This window comes from Staurois parvus, unplaced genomic scaffold (genome assembly GCF_062004578.1).
Source record: "Staurois parvus isolate SC_StPar_1 unplaced genomic scaffold, SC_StPar_1.0 ptg000884l, whole genome shotgun sequence".
Taxonomy (NCBI): domain Eukaryota; kingdom Metazoa; phylum Chordata; class Amphibia; order Anura; family Ranidae; genus Staurois; species Staurois parvus.
In genome coordinates, this window is record NW_028318680.1 from 2,262,494 (window position 1) to 2,279,118 (window position 16,625).

Genomic DNA, 16,625 nt, shown 5'->3' on the forward strand with positions numbered 1-16,625 from the left:
TGCCATTTTCCATGTCTCATTATTTATTTTGTGTTGCGCTGTACATTTGCAAAATCATGCTGGTTATAGTTGTCCTCCTCTTAGTGCAGCAAACCTTCCATCCTGGGCTGAGCTTTATAGCCGGCTCTTTCTTCAGACAGGCTTGACAAAGGGGGTGGAGAGCCTGAAACATGTTGCCACCCATTCACCACTGTCACTGTGCAGGATCTGGTCTGTACTGAAAGCCATCCTTCTTGGCGGCTTTATGGCTTACCCATCCCAAGGATTCTTTTTGGCCATGCTGCATATCTGCTGCTCTAAACCATCTGTAACCTTAGTCAGAAAATCTGAAAGATCCAATAAGGGCATCCTAGCTAGATGCTTTCTATAAATCACTCATATAGCACCACAGCTTGGGAGAGCATCATGGAGAGAAATACAAAAACTACCTGTTCACAAGAAGCAAAAATTAAAGCTGCAGGTGAAGAGATGGCATCTCTCAACTAGCTCCAAGCTAGAATGCAAATGTGTAAGCACACCAATGGAAATAGCTTACCTAAATTTGGAAGGAGAAAATCTTCTACATAACAATGGAAAGCATTGGGGGCACTATTATACATATATAGTATGCAACCTCTATCAAAGCTAAATTTTGAAGCACTCCAAAAGGAGATAGAATTTACATGAAAAGTTACCAAGCGGGTGTATTAACATTCTGTCATATATAGGTGCAACTAATCTTATATTATTATAATACAGGATTTATATAGCGCCAACAGTTTGCTCAGCGCTTTACAATATAACGGGAGACAATACAGCAACAGTACAGTTCAATACAAGAGGGAAAGGAGGGCCCTGCTACTTGGAGCTTACAATCTAGGAGGTATTACATTAATAGAAGTTCTGCCACTTGTAGTGTAGTAGTGTTATGTTGATGCTTTCATAATGTAATGTTCTTACCAGGGGTGGACTGACCATTTGGAAACTCGGGCAATGCCCGAGGACCCGGGGTCAGTAGGGGGCCCCATGAGATGCCCCTGGTACCTTTTTCATAGGCTTTTTTGAGTTTGGGCAAAGACACAGGAGCCCCATGATCCCCTATTGCCCGGGAGCCCCAAGAGTTGTCAGCCGCCCCTGGTTCTTACTATGTGTAGTGGAACTACACATGTATGATGTGATTTCCTGTCTGTGTTTCTGTTGTTTTACAGTAAAACAAGATGGGCTTATCCATCTGTCCAGAAACATTTGACTGATAGAATCAAGAATTATATCTCCATTACCAGTCTGTACTATTGTTTTTCTTTTATTGTTTTTCTTTTAGTCTGTACTACTACTTCATTATCAGGCCATTTTTCAGATTTCTGTACTGTAACAATTTGACAATTAACTTGGTCATGCAACATTGTATCCAAATGAATTTAACACAATTTTTTGAGGTATAGTTTTTCTATTGGTTGTATTAATAACCACTTTTTTTGTGATTATTTTGAGGTTTAAAACATGGAGCTTGGTAAAGGTGTGCTAGATAAAGGTCATATTTGACACATACAGGGAGCAGGAGGAGATGAAGGGGTGACACACAGCGGGATAATGAAGGGGTTAATGTGCAGATATGCAGGGTAAGGGAGACAAGAGGTTTATATACAGGTCACATACAGAGGTCAGCGGTTTCATACTGAAAGTTTTGAATACTTATTATGTCACAAAAGCTGTATCTAATGAACTTGCTTTTGTAAACACATTATTATTGTTGCACATATCCAGCAATAGTATATCATATGTTGCGTTGGCTGGGCACCTTAAAAATCTATCCAGAAGATCATTATTCCCTGGGCTGTATAGACAGTATTATGTTTTTCTCCCCCCTGATGTGATGAACAGCCACAGGGAGAAAGCAGGACTTGGAGAATCCAGATTGGTTGTTGCCACAGCCAGGAAAGTCCACCCCAGGAATGTAGGAAAGGAGAGACTCTTATTGGCTTCCACTGCAGCCTTGGAACTGGATCTGCCCCTGGAAACTCTGAGGCAAGAAGAACCTTTTCTTGGCTGCCAGGATCAGAAGGGATTGGTCAGTGAGTTTCTAGTCCTGCCCAAAACCCAACATTGATGTCCATGGGGCTACACGGGGTAAAAAAAAGTCCATGTGGGGTATTGGAAATGTTGCATGGTCCATCAGACAGAACAGATAGCCTGGGGAGGGTGTACCCTGAAAGGTTTTCTGTTGAGAGCCCAGGCTAGGCTGTGTTTATGTGCCCAGGACAAATGAGATTACATGGAGCCCAGGAGGATGATTGATAGGCCTTAGCCAGGAGCCTGTGGATGAGGCCTGGTGCTGTCATTACTGTGTGCTGGGCTACTGCTGAGAGACTTCTGCAGGGATCAGCTTGCAGGAGACCTTCAATTAGATCATGTGGCTGCAGTGCTTCACTGGAGTAAGTGCACTTAAAGACCCCCAAGGCCATGTGTCTGTGATTATTGCTACTGCTTCAGTGTGTTCCAGAATATAAAAAGTGCCCCTAACAGCAACTGAAGTACATTTTGCACAGTGGGCTGGCAGTTGGGCAGGATCTTCAGAGACCTCAGGGAAGCCAGGCCTCTAGTAATCAAGTAAAACTGAATCATACCACAGGGGAGGATTCTAGGTGCTAGTTTTTCTATAGATTAGAATAGGACTGTGCTTTATGGAAAAAACTTGACATGGCAGTTGTTTTGTCATATATTCATGCAAATGAAAAAAGGAACAGTGTGATCCGACCAGGCCAGCATCGTCTTACCACCGACGGACCATCTGGGTACTATAAAGCAGCGCCTACATGGGACCCCGGCTACATGTAACCTGTACATGCGTATTAATATTGCGCTTCTGGTAAGCAGGCAATTTATCTATTCCTGGGATTGGATTGCACCTATACTCCCTGAGAGTCCCCCATCACTGAACTGTTTATCATCTTTAATATTCCTATATTTGATGACCGCATATATAATTGTCACTTGGATATTATTTGTAGCGCTGCACTTTATTGTTTCTATTCATGCAAATGCATGCAACATAATGTAAATGTTAGAAACAAATTACAGTATATACTGTAGTTGGACTTGATAACTGAATTAACCATTCTACTTCATCCCATATAAACATATATTGTTTGCATTGAGTGGTCGAGCCTCTGAGAATAAGGTGTGAGGTCTGCTTAACCACTTGTACACCCCCTATGAACCTAACCAGTTTTTACATTTCTTTTTGCTATGGACCTGTTTGTTGAACAATAATTTTGTCATTACTTAAAGTGAAATTCAGCCAAAAGCTAACTAAGACTAAACCTACTGACATCCCCATACTAAGCCTATTCTACCTAACCTTGTAAAGAAAGATCTGTATACTTACCTTAACCATGGCCAATGACGTCATCATGCTAATCACATCCAAGGAGACAGGGTATGCTGGTGAGCTGTGCTGTTTGCCTGAGTTAGGATAGGATTGGCTTGTATTTCTTCTCTTTTATGATGTATCCCTCTTTTGATTGTGAGTGTCTTTAACCCTTTTATGCCTTAAATAAAACAATAGTGAGCACTATGCTAGTTTCTTATATTTTGTATGTCCTGCACATGGCCTTTATTTATTGTTGAGAGCTGGAGGGCTTTTGTGGAACCGCTGAGAAGGCTGCACTGCTTCAATCTTTTAACTTAGAGAGGTATGAGTTCATTTGACCTTTATATACATATGGGGTCTAAATAAGAGGTGAGCTGCTGGTATGACTGTACGGGTGAACAGACATGGCGATGCATGAAGGAGAACTTTCACAAATAAAATCTTTTGAAGGAAAGTCTACTTAGAATTTTTTGTTTCATGAACACTGATTATATTGTTGGAACTATTTATCTTGAATGTACTTCTTGGAAGACTATTGGGAATATTGTCTTTTTTGCAGCACTTTTATTTTTTGGAACTGTGACTGTGAATGCACTTTTTTGGATGCTATTGGGATTAATTGTTTCTGATACACTATATTGTTATGTGCCCCAAATTAAAGAAACCTTTAATTTGTGGCACATGGGGATATTTTATGATTGTTAGTTGATATTATTGCCTCATAAAGTACTTTTCACACATGAATTTTGGTAGCACTGCACTATTTTAGGTATTTATAATTTAAATGTCAGAAACAAATTATATAGATGGGCTCCTATTATTTGATGACTGAATTAACCTTTCTACCTCATCCCATATACGCATTTATTGTTTGCATTGGGTAGTTGAGCCTCTGAGAATACAGTGTGAGGTTTTCTTAACCACTTCTCCTCTCACACTTGTATACTCCCCATGAAACAGAGCATTTTTTATATTTTTGCTATGGACCTGTTTTTTCAGAAATAATTTTGTCATTATTTATGTTAATTTCATTTATTACAGGTAATTATATAGTGCTATCAATTTACGTGGCGCTTTACATATTTATTATACATTCACATCAGTCCCTGCCCTCAGGGCACATACAGTCAAAGGTCCCTAGCTCACATTCATAAATATTGGGGACAATTTAGACAGGAACCAATCTGCCTACCAGAATGTTTTTAGAATGTGGGAGCAAACCAGAGTGCCCGGAGGATACCCACGCAGGCACGGGGAGAACGTGCAAACTTCAATCAGGTAGCGTCATGTTTGAGATTTGAACTGATTACTGTAATGCTGCTTGGCAGAAGTACTAATCACTTTGCCACTGTGCTGCCTATGATCAGCTGTTGGTGAGCACTTTAGTGTAGAAGAGGGACAGCTGACAACAGATGCCCCATAGTAAGCCTATGGGTGACATCATCTCCCAGGCATTTGCAGCCTTTGTCGGTGATCCCTTCTCTACACAGAAGTCGCCACTCATGTGTTCGGACCAGAGCAGCTTTAGAATAGGTAAGTATAAAGATCTATTCTTTACATGGTTAGATAGAACAGGCTTAGAATGGGGGTGGGAGTAGATTTAGCCTTAGTTAGCTTTTGATTGAACTTCCACTTTAAGATCACAAAGTAATAAATATATTGTTTTTTTGAGAACAAACAAGGCTTTCTTTTTCATGATATTATCTTGCAAAAATTGACTTTTTACAATCCTTAAATGAAAAATGTAACAAATTTAAAAAGCACATTTTTGTTTTTTCATTTAAATTCGTTTTCATTTTTTCAGTGTTCAGTTAAATAAAATGGTGTTCCTATAGAATAAAAGTGTAGCAACCTCTCAGACAGGTTGTTAGGTTTGTCAGGTACCTGTAATCAGTGGAGCAGTATGTGATTGTTTTTGGGTGCTCTGGACTCCACTGATTGCAGGTTTGATTGTTTCCCCCTGCCTTCTAGAGGATTCTAGAATGTAGTGGGCTGGAAAGGCAAATCAGTATTTAGAATATTTATGCTGTCTCAGACAATCCCTGGAGGGGTATGTCCAGAAGGTGTCTGAGAGAGTGCATAAATAGTTTGGAATTTGGAGCTGCTTGGTTCATGTCCAAGAGGAGAAGTTCCCAGCCTGAAGGGCTGCTGCCCTTGTGGGCAGCCTACATGTACATCTACTCATGCTCATCAAGGTCCCACCTATGCTAATCTGGGGGGGGGGCTGTTTGCGGAAAGTCTCTGGAACTAATCAGGGGATTTCACTGAGGATCTGTTCTGGAGAGATCACTGGAGAAATGTCTGTCTGATATTGTAAGGAAGTTGAGCATTGTGAGTAAATACCTGCATATCGGATCCTTGTGACTGTTGCTGCTGCTCTCCCTTGTGTAATAGTACTAGTATTTGCCTGGCCTGGGATATTTCTGATGTTGTCTCAAGGCTGTCCATTTTTTTTTAGTCATTATTAAAGGGACTGTCCTAAGGATTAGTGACAGGGTGAAGAATGTCATCGATCTACTGCTCATCGTTCATGGAGTATCCCACAGCCCCCTGTGCCCTATCCAAGTTACTCAGCAATACATTTTAAAAAAGGCAATCCCTAGACTATTCATTGAGCCAGAAGAGCAATTGTTGCTGCTGTCTGTGGCTGTCACACTAATCAGGGAAAGGAACCTGAGGCAAAACAGTGGGCCCTTTTTGGGGTGAGCGCTACAAAAGTAAAACTTTTATTCTATAGTTTATCTATTTACATATAGTTTATTTATTCTATAGTTTATCTAAATGACATGATTCTAGTACAAAGCATTGCAAAGTTAATTACAAATGGAATAAAGTGTTATTTTTTTTTTTTTTTTAGTTTTGCACTTTTTTTAAACATGACACTAAAAAATGAAAAAACAAAACAAATACATACAAAAAAAAAAAGGTAAAGAATGAGTTCCTTAGGACTGATTAGGGTAAAGGGTGTAAAGTGTAGGGTTAATAAGAGGTTAAATTATACTGTAGCTAAAGACAAAACATTAGTTTTAGTTTTGGATAGAGAGAAGAGGGATTAGAACACCTCTACGTTTTTATTGCTGCCTGTGCTCTATTTGTCATGTGTATCATTATGACTGCAAGTGAAAGTAATAGAAAAACACTCATTTTGGTTTGCCTCCAGAACAGAGGGGAACTCTTCCAATGGGGACACTAGCTCTGCTCACCCTGGTGACAACAAGGTTCTTGCAGGTTAGAGGGATTTCCTCTTGCTTCCTGCTTGGGCTGTGGGACAGGAAGTGAACGGAAATCCCCCAATGTGAAACATTTGGCAAAAATAAAACTGACAGGGGTTTTTACTCTCCCTTACTGTATCCAAAATGAAAAAAAAAAGTTTTGCCTATAGTTTTACTTTAAATAGACAAACTTTATTAAAAGAAAAAAATGTTTTTTTTTTACTTGTCAGGTTGCTTTAACTAACAGCATCTGCAGATCAACATTCATTCTGTTCATCTGCAAATGAATGAAACTGAGTAGATGCAAAAGTAATAATGTTACTTTGTATCTCTGTATTTTACTTTTGAACTGTGTTAATGAACATGGAGTCAGATGGTTCTTTTTTGACAGCTACAGCTGCTATACCTGCTGTATATACAGCAACTTCCAGTTTTATTTTCCGATTCCAAGAATTGCTGGCAGTTGGGAGGGGGGGCGTGGTAGGGGGCAGAAGAATTGTATGTTCTACACACATCCTGTGTACTATGATGAAGATTTTTCTGCAAATGTGTAGCACATCCAGTGTGGTTGGTTAATTGGTAATTTAACAACACTAGAAACTCACTGCAGAGAATGTGCCTTAAGATTTTTTTTTTGCACACAGACAAACAGGCCACAACAAATTATTTTATATCTTCTTTATCAGTAGACCACAAATAAATTTAGGTGATGACGTCAAAAGCATCAGCTTTTCAGAGAACATTTGAGATTTTGCTGAAAGGGTGTGGCTGAGAAAATAGGATATCGGTAGGCCCAGAGTGGAAGTTTTCAGGTTCAGATGTTCAGGGGAGGGAAGTTTCTTGAGGTATTCCTCTCTGGTGGATGATAAGTATGGTGTGATCAAATGAAAAGACAAAAATGCAGTAAGTCAGGCAAGGATTCAGCAGATGCTGAAGGTGAAAAGGGCAACGGAATACCTGGCTTCCTACAGTATGTGGCATTGCTCCTCAAGAGCCAGATGGACAAAATGTGGGGAGATAACCTATAGAGGTAAAGCATGTAAGGATTCCCAACCATGCAGAAATTTGCAGACTGATTGTAAAAAAATAAACTTTTGGCCAGTTCATAAGGTTTGTGAAAAAAATCAAATAAAAAGGTATTCATAAAAAGCATTTTTTCTTTCTTGTATTTATGTATAAACAGTGGATAGTTGTCTCTGTGGGATGTGAAGCCAAGCTGCCCAAGTACAATCTTATACATGCTTCATATTATCACTACTATAACATTACCAATAGAGGATCAATCATGTATAGTAGTTAAAAATGATCATTGCCAATACATAATCATTTTTGACAGCTTACTGGTGTAACTATGTTGTTTGTTTAAAAAAAAAAAAAAAAGCTGTCCATTTTGAGCTATTGTTAACAAAAAATGTTTTCGGTAGTCCTGCTAATCAAGAAGTGCACCCACCACTATGAATAAGACATCCATTTCCAGAGTTGACTTACGCTGAAGTATTCAAAGAAAGGAACTGTTGAATATGCTTTTTTAGTTTTGAAAGTACACATGCTGCTTATGCTGACAACACTTTATCCTTGGGATCATTTTTAGCAAGACAGTAACAGAGTAATAATTACAGAGGGCCAGATATTGTTTAACAACTTTAGGTTTATCCACTGGAAACTTCATTGGAAACTTCATCCATTACGGGGCACTGCCCGAGGGCCCGGGGTCAGTAGGGGGCCCTATGAGATGCCCCTGGTACCTTTTTCATAGGCTTTTTTGAGTTTGGGCAAGGACACAGGGGCCCCATGATCCCCTATTGCCCTGGGGCCCCATGAGTTGTCAGTCCGCCCCTGGTACATGATAAGTGTCTACGAAGTACATGGCAAAAACAGAAAATATATTCCAAAAAGGTACTTTATGTTTTTTGAAGAGGTGTTTTTTCAGTTTTTATTTACTTATTTACATTTACTTATTGTCTTTAAATCAAGTATTTATAAAATAGTGGCCCTTGCCAAAGGCTGAATCATTCTCACATCGATACCAAGCAAACCCCCACTGACCTATGTAGATAGCTACAGTTCCTTAAGCTTCTTATGCTAAAAGTTCACAGCAGGAGTACGAAAGTAGTTCTTTCAGGTGTCTTAGCTCACACTGCTTCCTCCTCCTAGAGCACCTGATCTTTATTTCCATTGGAGATAAGAAGGTTGCTGAGTCACTGCAGGGAGGAGGAACAGGGCGAGCTTAGTTGTTGAAAGAACAATTTTAAAAACGTAAGTACTTCTACAGAGGAATTTGAGGATGAATTGCTACATAGTACCAAGTGAATACAATTGTAGTGTTAGATAATATGAAAATGAATAAAAAAGATTATTTGAGTACCTAAAATAGGATGTTATATCTGTATCTGATTTATCCACCTGTAGTCTTTTTTAAAATTCTTCAGCAAGAGGCAGATGCGTCTACTATTATAGGTTTGTGTGTCCTACTAAAAATACATATTGGATAAAGGGACATAAGTGGAGTTTCCTGCATTGAGTTCCCAGGTCTGCAAGTGTACTATGGGCAGTACAAAGGGTCCCATAGTCATTATTTATTATCTGTTTCCACAATCCTCATTTTCAATGTATTCTGTATTACGAAGAGTGCAACAAGAGGCCTGGGGCCTTCCAATGATGGGCAGTAATACTAAGAACTCCCAAGTGGATGGGAACAAAGCAGGAAACTATAACATTGAAATTTTATTGCTGGAGACTTTTTAACTTCATCTATAGATTAATTTTCAATTTTGGGTGGACTGAACCTCTACACGTTGTCAAATATATATATATATATATATATATATATATATACATATATTTGAAAATAATAATAAATCACCTTTTTCTAATGTTGAATGTGATAAATAATTATTCTTTATGCTGAAACATGCAGTTTCTGATGAATAATAATTTAAGAAATTTGAACTTACAATATTTGCTATACTGTACATGAATTAAAATGTATCAAAATAAAGTAAAATATTAATATTTTACCTAGTGTGTTGCATATTAATTTATTTATCTGGTTTGTTTTTTCTCCTTTGTAGTTGCACTCTGCAGTGAAAAGAATTCAAGTTCACCGTCCAGGGTTTAATTATACATTTGCTCACATTTGCATGCTGAGCAATGAGAAGACTTGCATAGTGGATGATATAGTACATATTTTGGAGGAACTTAAGGCAGCTCGGTCCCTTAATCGAACAAACTTTGTCATCACCTATCCCATCACACAGTTAAAGGATGGCAGAGAAGTGTATAATGGGCACCAGTTGGGAGGTGTCACCGTGCACAGCAAAGATCGGGTTAAGTCTGCTGAAGCAATTCAGCTCACATACTATCTCCAGGCAATCAACTCCCTCAATGAACTAGTGGCTGAAAAGTGGGAATCCATTTTCTGTGAAACCGTAGAAAGCTTTCAGAAATTAAACAGAGAGGTCAAAATGTACCCTTTCACGTCTTCATCTCTAGGAGAAGATTTTCAGAAAACCAGCAGGGTTGCCGAACGTTACCTGATCACAAGTCTTATGTTAGTGGTCTCACTGGCCATTTTGTGCTGCTCCATGCAAGACTGTGTCCGAAGTAAGCCATGGCTTGGTCTGCTTGGGCTGGTGACTATCACTTTATCTACACTCACCGCTGCTGGAATCGTCAATCTCACTGGAGGAAAATACAATTCCACTTTCCTGGGTATTCCATTTATCATGCTAGGTAATGATAAGCTTTTTAACTTTTCATTCTGTTAATTTATGGGTACAGTGCTAAAGGCACCATCCTGCTTCTACCCTCTGCCTGCAGCTATTAGATTGCAAGACTGTGGACCTGTTTTAGGTGTAGGTTCTATAGACTCTGTCACTTAGAATTGTGCTGTGTGCTCCTTTGTTCTTGCTGCAACATCCAAGAGGTCAGAATTATGATCACTGGAATCTAAGACAGGGATACCGAAACTCCACCTAAAGCACAGTATAATTACAATGTTGCTGGATAAGTGAGAAGGCTGGAGTAGAATAATAGTGCACTTAAAGGTGTATTTATCCTTTAAAATCCCATAGATATGAGATGGTTGTCTTTCACTCTGATAGACTGCACTCACATCAAAAATTCATTGTGTGTCTATAAGCAGATTGTGACCTGTGCAGCCACTTCCTGGCTTTCCAAGAAAATTTAAAAGCTTTTACTGTTGAGGATTTCTTCAGCCATGTTTAGTCAGTGACTAGGCCAGTTCTTAAGGGTTGTCTATAAACCGCCAATGTATTCTCAGCCAATACATATTTATGTACTGATTAATCAAAAGAACTAACACACAGGTAAATTTTCTGGTTAACATCTCATGCTTATGGTCACATTTGCAAGTGGTGCTTAATTATAAGATGATATGAAACTGACATATAGATGTGTTCTTTTAAAGAGAATCAGTCTGAAATGTAATTACTGGTTTTCCTTGATTTCCTGGTAAAGTTCCAATTTTTAAAGATTTGTCAATGGAAATTTTTGTCCCAGAATTTCTGTTCTGATCAGCTCCTATCTATTTTTTTACACATAGTATAATGGAAAACATATAGGCTCATGAACTAAAGTGAGGCAAAGGATAGAAACTCATTGTAGTAATGTTAAGGTTGCAGATTTGAAATCTTTATTGATTGATTGATTGATAAAGGCTACTGCACTATGCTCTCATCTATTTGCCTTATATAATAAGTTCAGTCATGTCCCTTGGTCATCTGAAATTCTATTTTTGCAGTGTAACTATAAGTATAATATTGTCAGCTACGTAGGATATACACTCACTGAACTTTATTGATCAAATTGTTTGTTCCATTGCTTGATACTGCACAAAGAGGATGAGAATCTAGTTGCTCTATGCAACAAGAATGTTTCATTAGATAAACACCACCTATCATACCAGAAAGTATTTTATGGTGAAACGCATTTCCTTATGCATCTCTTTGTGCAAATTGTGTTTTGTACACAGCTACAAATTGCAAAATGTGTTGTTAGGCGAATAGTTACTTTGGATTAAATGGTAACTAGATGTTTTATGCAAACATTCGAGTTTAGAAGCTGCATAATACGTGGAATTGCAAGGAACACTAACTGGCCTATTTATCAAGAGGTTAACTGCATTTTTGTGCTGGATGTTTAGGGCATATTTCTATTGCCAAGTATAACACGAGCAGACAGTATATTCCTCATTATCAGTTTGGTAAAAAATTGTCAGCATTGTGTGATGAATGCATGATATATACATGGATTTGCTGCAATCTTTATAAAAACACTTTTAGTTTGGCCAATTTCTGTCTCTAATGCAGTAGGGTTGAAGATTTTATGATGATTTTTTTTATACGGATAGTGTAATCAGTTCAAGCCATATAAATTATGCTGTGTATTGTAAAAATACTTTTTTCAATATAAACACATAGCTAGAACCAGGTTAATTTAGAACCTCTGGATAGTTGTCTCCAAGTCTAGCACAGCCCGCTTAGTATAAAACGTTTATGTATGCAGTAGCAAAGAATGCCAGGCTAGCACCAAATGTTGCTGGGGGAGATAAAAGTTACTACTGGCAGATAGATACCAAAGACTAAATGAGATAAAAGGGACTCCAATTGTACACCACTAAATGAAGAGGGATTAAACGTCTTGATATTACTCACCTAGATCCCTCTGCTTAATGCAGAAATAGTATACAGAGATGTGATTGCATATTTAGCCATATTAGGTGACCACACAGTGTTTTTGTATTGCTAATAAAGTGAAATATTTTTTAGATTTTTTACATACTTGGCAAAACAAAAAAAAGACAACTCTTTTTTAAAACAAACCTGCTTCCAAACTATGGAAAGCTCAGTGGCAGCCCTACTAGAAACAATTGAACATAAGTACCTTGAAAGAAAACATTTTATTGCTCAAAACCTTTCCTTTTGGGCAGCGTCCGTCTTTATTATTGATTGGACCCTGGGCAAACTTTTTCTTGAGCCCCCCAACCCCCATGCAAATTCACTCTCTACCTGCTCTGAGACATACAACAAATAGCAGTTAGACTCAAAATGAGTTTACTGCAGCAGATCAGGCAGCAATTGCGATTCGTTGCCGAAGGTTACAATATGTTATTACCGCTCACCGACTGGTTGCTAGATGTTACAGCACATGATTTCTGCTTCCTGATTGGTTGCTAAAGGTTACTGCACATCATTACCACTCACCCATCGGTTGCTAGAGGTGACTGCACATCCTTTCCACACAGTTGATAGGTTGCTAGGAGTTACTGCACATCATTACTGTTCACCGATTGGCTGCTAGAAGTTACTGTACATCATTACTGCTCACTGATTGGTTGCTAGAGTTTACTGCACATTATCTCTGCTAACTGATTGGTTACTAAAGATTAGGACACAACATTATTGCTCACTGATTGGTTGTTTGAGTCTACAGCAGATCACTACTTTTCATTGATTGGTTGCTAGAGGGTACTGCACATTATTACTATGGGATCAGTGGCAGTGGTGGAGGGGATGGGATAAGTGGTAGTGTTGGGGGGGATGGGATGAGTTACAGTACTGGAGGTGGATGGGATCAGTGGCAGTGCAGGATGGGTGGTGACATTTCTACACCGACCACCAATGTTAGGAGGGATTTCACTGAAGACCAATGTAAGGGGGGATTTACACTGACCACCAGTCTAAGGGCAATTCTGCTCTTACCACCAATGTAAAGGGAAATTTACACTGACCACCAATGTAATGGGGATCTAACACTGACCACCAATGTAATGAAGAATTTACACTGACAACCAATGCAATAGGGAATTTTACACCAACAACCAACACATTTCTATACTGACTGCCAATGTAAGGTGGGAATTTACACTGACCACCAACTTAAGGGGGCTTCTACATGGACCACAAAGGGAGGATTGGACACTAAGCGCTATTTACATATGAATGCCACATTGCTGGCCCTATTTACATATGAATGTTTCTACTATTTACATATGAATGCCAGTTATTTACATGTGAATGCTGACACAGGCTGCACACCTGTGTCATCTGTACATGGCAATAGGGCAGAGCTGGACAGCATAAGTGACAGTACTTCACACTGAGATATCAGGACACAGCCTGGGAACAAAGACTTCAAGGGACAAGGAAAGATAAACTGGGACAGTTGGCAAGTATGGGGAAGCTGCTTTGAGCCTCATAGCAATGAATGTGCCCAGAACAGCTCCCCCTTTTGTTCCGCCTTAAAAACGGCCCTGCTCTTGGGAATCTGCATATGGCTATTAGAATGCCATGGGTTCCACCTTCTTGGATTACTCTAGGAGAGCCAAAGGAGGGTAGACTACCCAGCCTACTTGTCTCCCATGCCAGTGCTCTTTTTCTTCCCCTGGTTTCTTATAATCAAAGCACCTTTCAAGGTAATAATTGGGGGAACACTTTTGCAGGTTGGGACACCGCCAGAGCAGTTCAGTGCTTTCATGAAAAGTACTCTTTGCATTCAACCTGTAAGGGGGATCACAAGAAATTATCAATTAATTCTAATTAAGAACCTGCACCGCCACAGATGAGAGGAGAAGCAAGCAGGTTTAGCAGTTCAGGTGGACAGAACAACCTACATACATTAAGGGAAACAAAAATGTGGTCACAGAGATGACAAATACCTATTACATAATCTGCAATGAGTTCATCGTGATGGTTGCCATTTCCAAAACCCTTTGCAATCCCAACAGATTAATGTTTATACTAATGTGCAGGATGACCAGACAAAGAGAAAAAACAAACCTTATAAACTATACAGTCCAATGTTTGACGCTGTCTGTTCATACTCTGCTACTCCAAAACTCAAAGCAATTCTAGTCTTTTCAAATTATTTTCAGTTTTCTAAAGACATGATTATTTGATTATTTGCAAGTGGGCATGGTTTGTCATTAAATAGAAAACTTGCGCGAAAGAAATAAAAATAAAAATAAATCAAAATAAATGCTGATGTTCAAAAATTGACTACACATCAAACAAAACTCACAAAGTGACACAGCGCAAATAAAAAGATGTAAAAAAAAATTAGAATAAGTTAAAAAAAAAAGCAAAGCCCCAAATTAAAGTCCAGTGACCCAAACGTTTATGACAAAAAAATACAATATTTTATCTATAACACAAACCTCATACATTTGCTATAGTTGACCATGGGCATGTATCAGGGCTTGAAGAACAGACTTTAGGAGTGAGGAGCATAACAGAACGCAACCACTGCTGAGCACTGGGCAGGCCATAGCAGAGGGAAAAGTACATTTGTCTGCAACTGAGGTCTGCCATTGTAATTTTGATCATGAGGGAGAGTACGAAATGTTTATGGAAGTTTGCTTATAATTGCAGTTCTTCTCTAATACAGTATGTCCTTGTTTTTTTATTTTGAAATTATAGGTTTTAGTAGACGGGAGTCCTGCTTGTGTGTACCCATGAGAGATGGTCACTTGGTTTTAGCACCGATTGCTGGCTCTGTGAGCTTTTTCTGCACATCAGTATTAGTAAAAAACTGAGATCTGGCAGCTCCACAGTTAGCCTGAGCAGGCTGACAAATCCCTATGTAGGCATCTTTAATTAATGTAAGTGACAACTGCCTTGTACTTGTGCCTACAAGCTTTTTAGCCTTTTTGCTTTGAGTGTAGTTTGCTAGAATCCCAAATATCTCAAAGCTTCACATTTTTAATTTCAGGAAGGCGTGATGTGCTGCCACTGATGATTTGGCACTGAATAATGTTTCTAAAACAATCAGCCAAGCACATTGTGCTTTGGATGTTAAATCCAGTGTTTGAAGATCCTTTTGCAATTCACTATTATTTACAACGTAAACATCTGTACAGCTGCTAATCTCTTAAATTACAATTTATAAAATGCAGAATACATTCCCATTTAGGTAAATGGAATAGCTGAACAGCAAACTGCTAAATTTGTAATTATGTTGTCAGCTGAAAGCAGATGGATTATCGTAATTAACAAATATGACCTGAATTGCTGCAATCTTGGGATGAGGAAAACACAATATGAGTTTGCTTAGGATTAAATAATAGAATGCTTACAACTGTGTTTTAAAAGGATTTCCCATTTCTACCAAATATATACAACTTGCTTCTAAGAAAAACTTTGACATCCATTGTAACCTTACTTAAAGGGCCATAAAACAAAAACCACACCATGTTTAAAACTGATTTATTTTAATACTTTCATATGTAAATACATGTTTCATGAGATTATGGTAACAGGTAGTATAGTGGGAAGCAATATTTTCATTGTGCTTGTTACCTGTTTATTAAGCCTATATAAGAAAACTAACAGTAATTCTCATTTTGGTGCTTCCTAGTTTCTACTGCAGTGGCAAAAACAAAGTAAAGTTACACAAGTACTATATGTATAACAATAACTATTACAATGCCTCTACATATATGGTCACCTTTGCATGCATAATTGTGTATTTTATTGAGAGCTCTGTAAATAGCAGATCCTGAAAGACTCCAATCAGGCAACTTGACCTAAATCCAACATGCTGGGACACATGACCTGAAGCAGTTCCTCAATGCAAGTGATGATATCAGCTAGGTTTTCATTCGCATTTCTAAAGATTCTGCTGAAGTCAATGTCCCAATGCACTGTTGCAAGACTTTAGATCCTATGACCTGGAACTGGAAGGACCCCTATTTCCATTTTTTGCAGTTTTACACCCTTGCAGATCAGTAACATAAAATAACATGTGCATGTGTTCGGTCAGTCCAGATTCCATGTTTAGATACCACCGCCAACACCCACAAGGCAAAAAAAATTCAACAACTTTTTTTTCGGTGTTGGTTTTGAAATATGCTGCCATCCCAAACATGACTTCCTGTTTCATCACTTCCTATCCTTGCCTGTGCTCCATCAATCCACATGTGCTGTATCTTGCTTCCTGTTCTGAGGCAGCCTGGTCACCCCAGCTACCACACTCCATCCCTTGCAGCAGCTCCTTCTTGGGATCCTGGATAGCTCCTCCTCCCAGCTGCAGATGCACCAATGACT

General features: G+C 38.8%; 1 protein-coding gene across 1 annotated transcript in view; it reads left to right on the forward strand.

The window, feature by feature from the left end:
* PTCHD1 (patched domain containing 1) overlaps positions 1-16,625 on the forward strand; it is a 289,110-nt gene that overhangs the window by 118,336 nt on the left and 154,149 nt on the right. Inside the window, exon 2 of the mRNA XM_089656063.1 lies at positions 9,633-10,293. Coding sequence (XP_089512189.1) covers positions 9,633-10,293 — 661 coding nt within the window. The remainder of the gene's footprint in view (positions 1-9,632; positions 10,294-16,625) is intronic.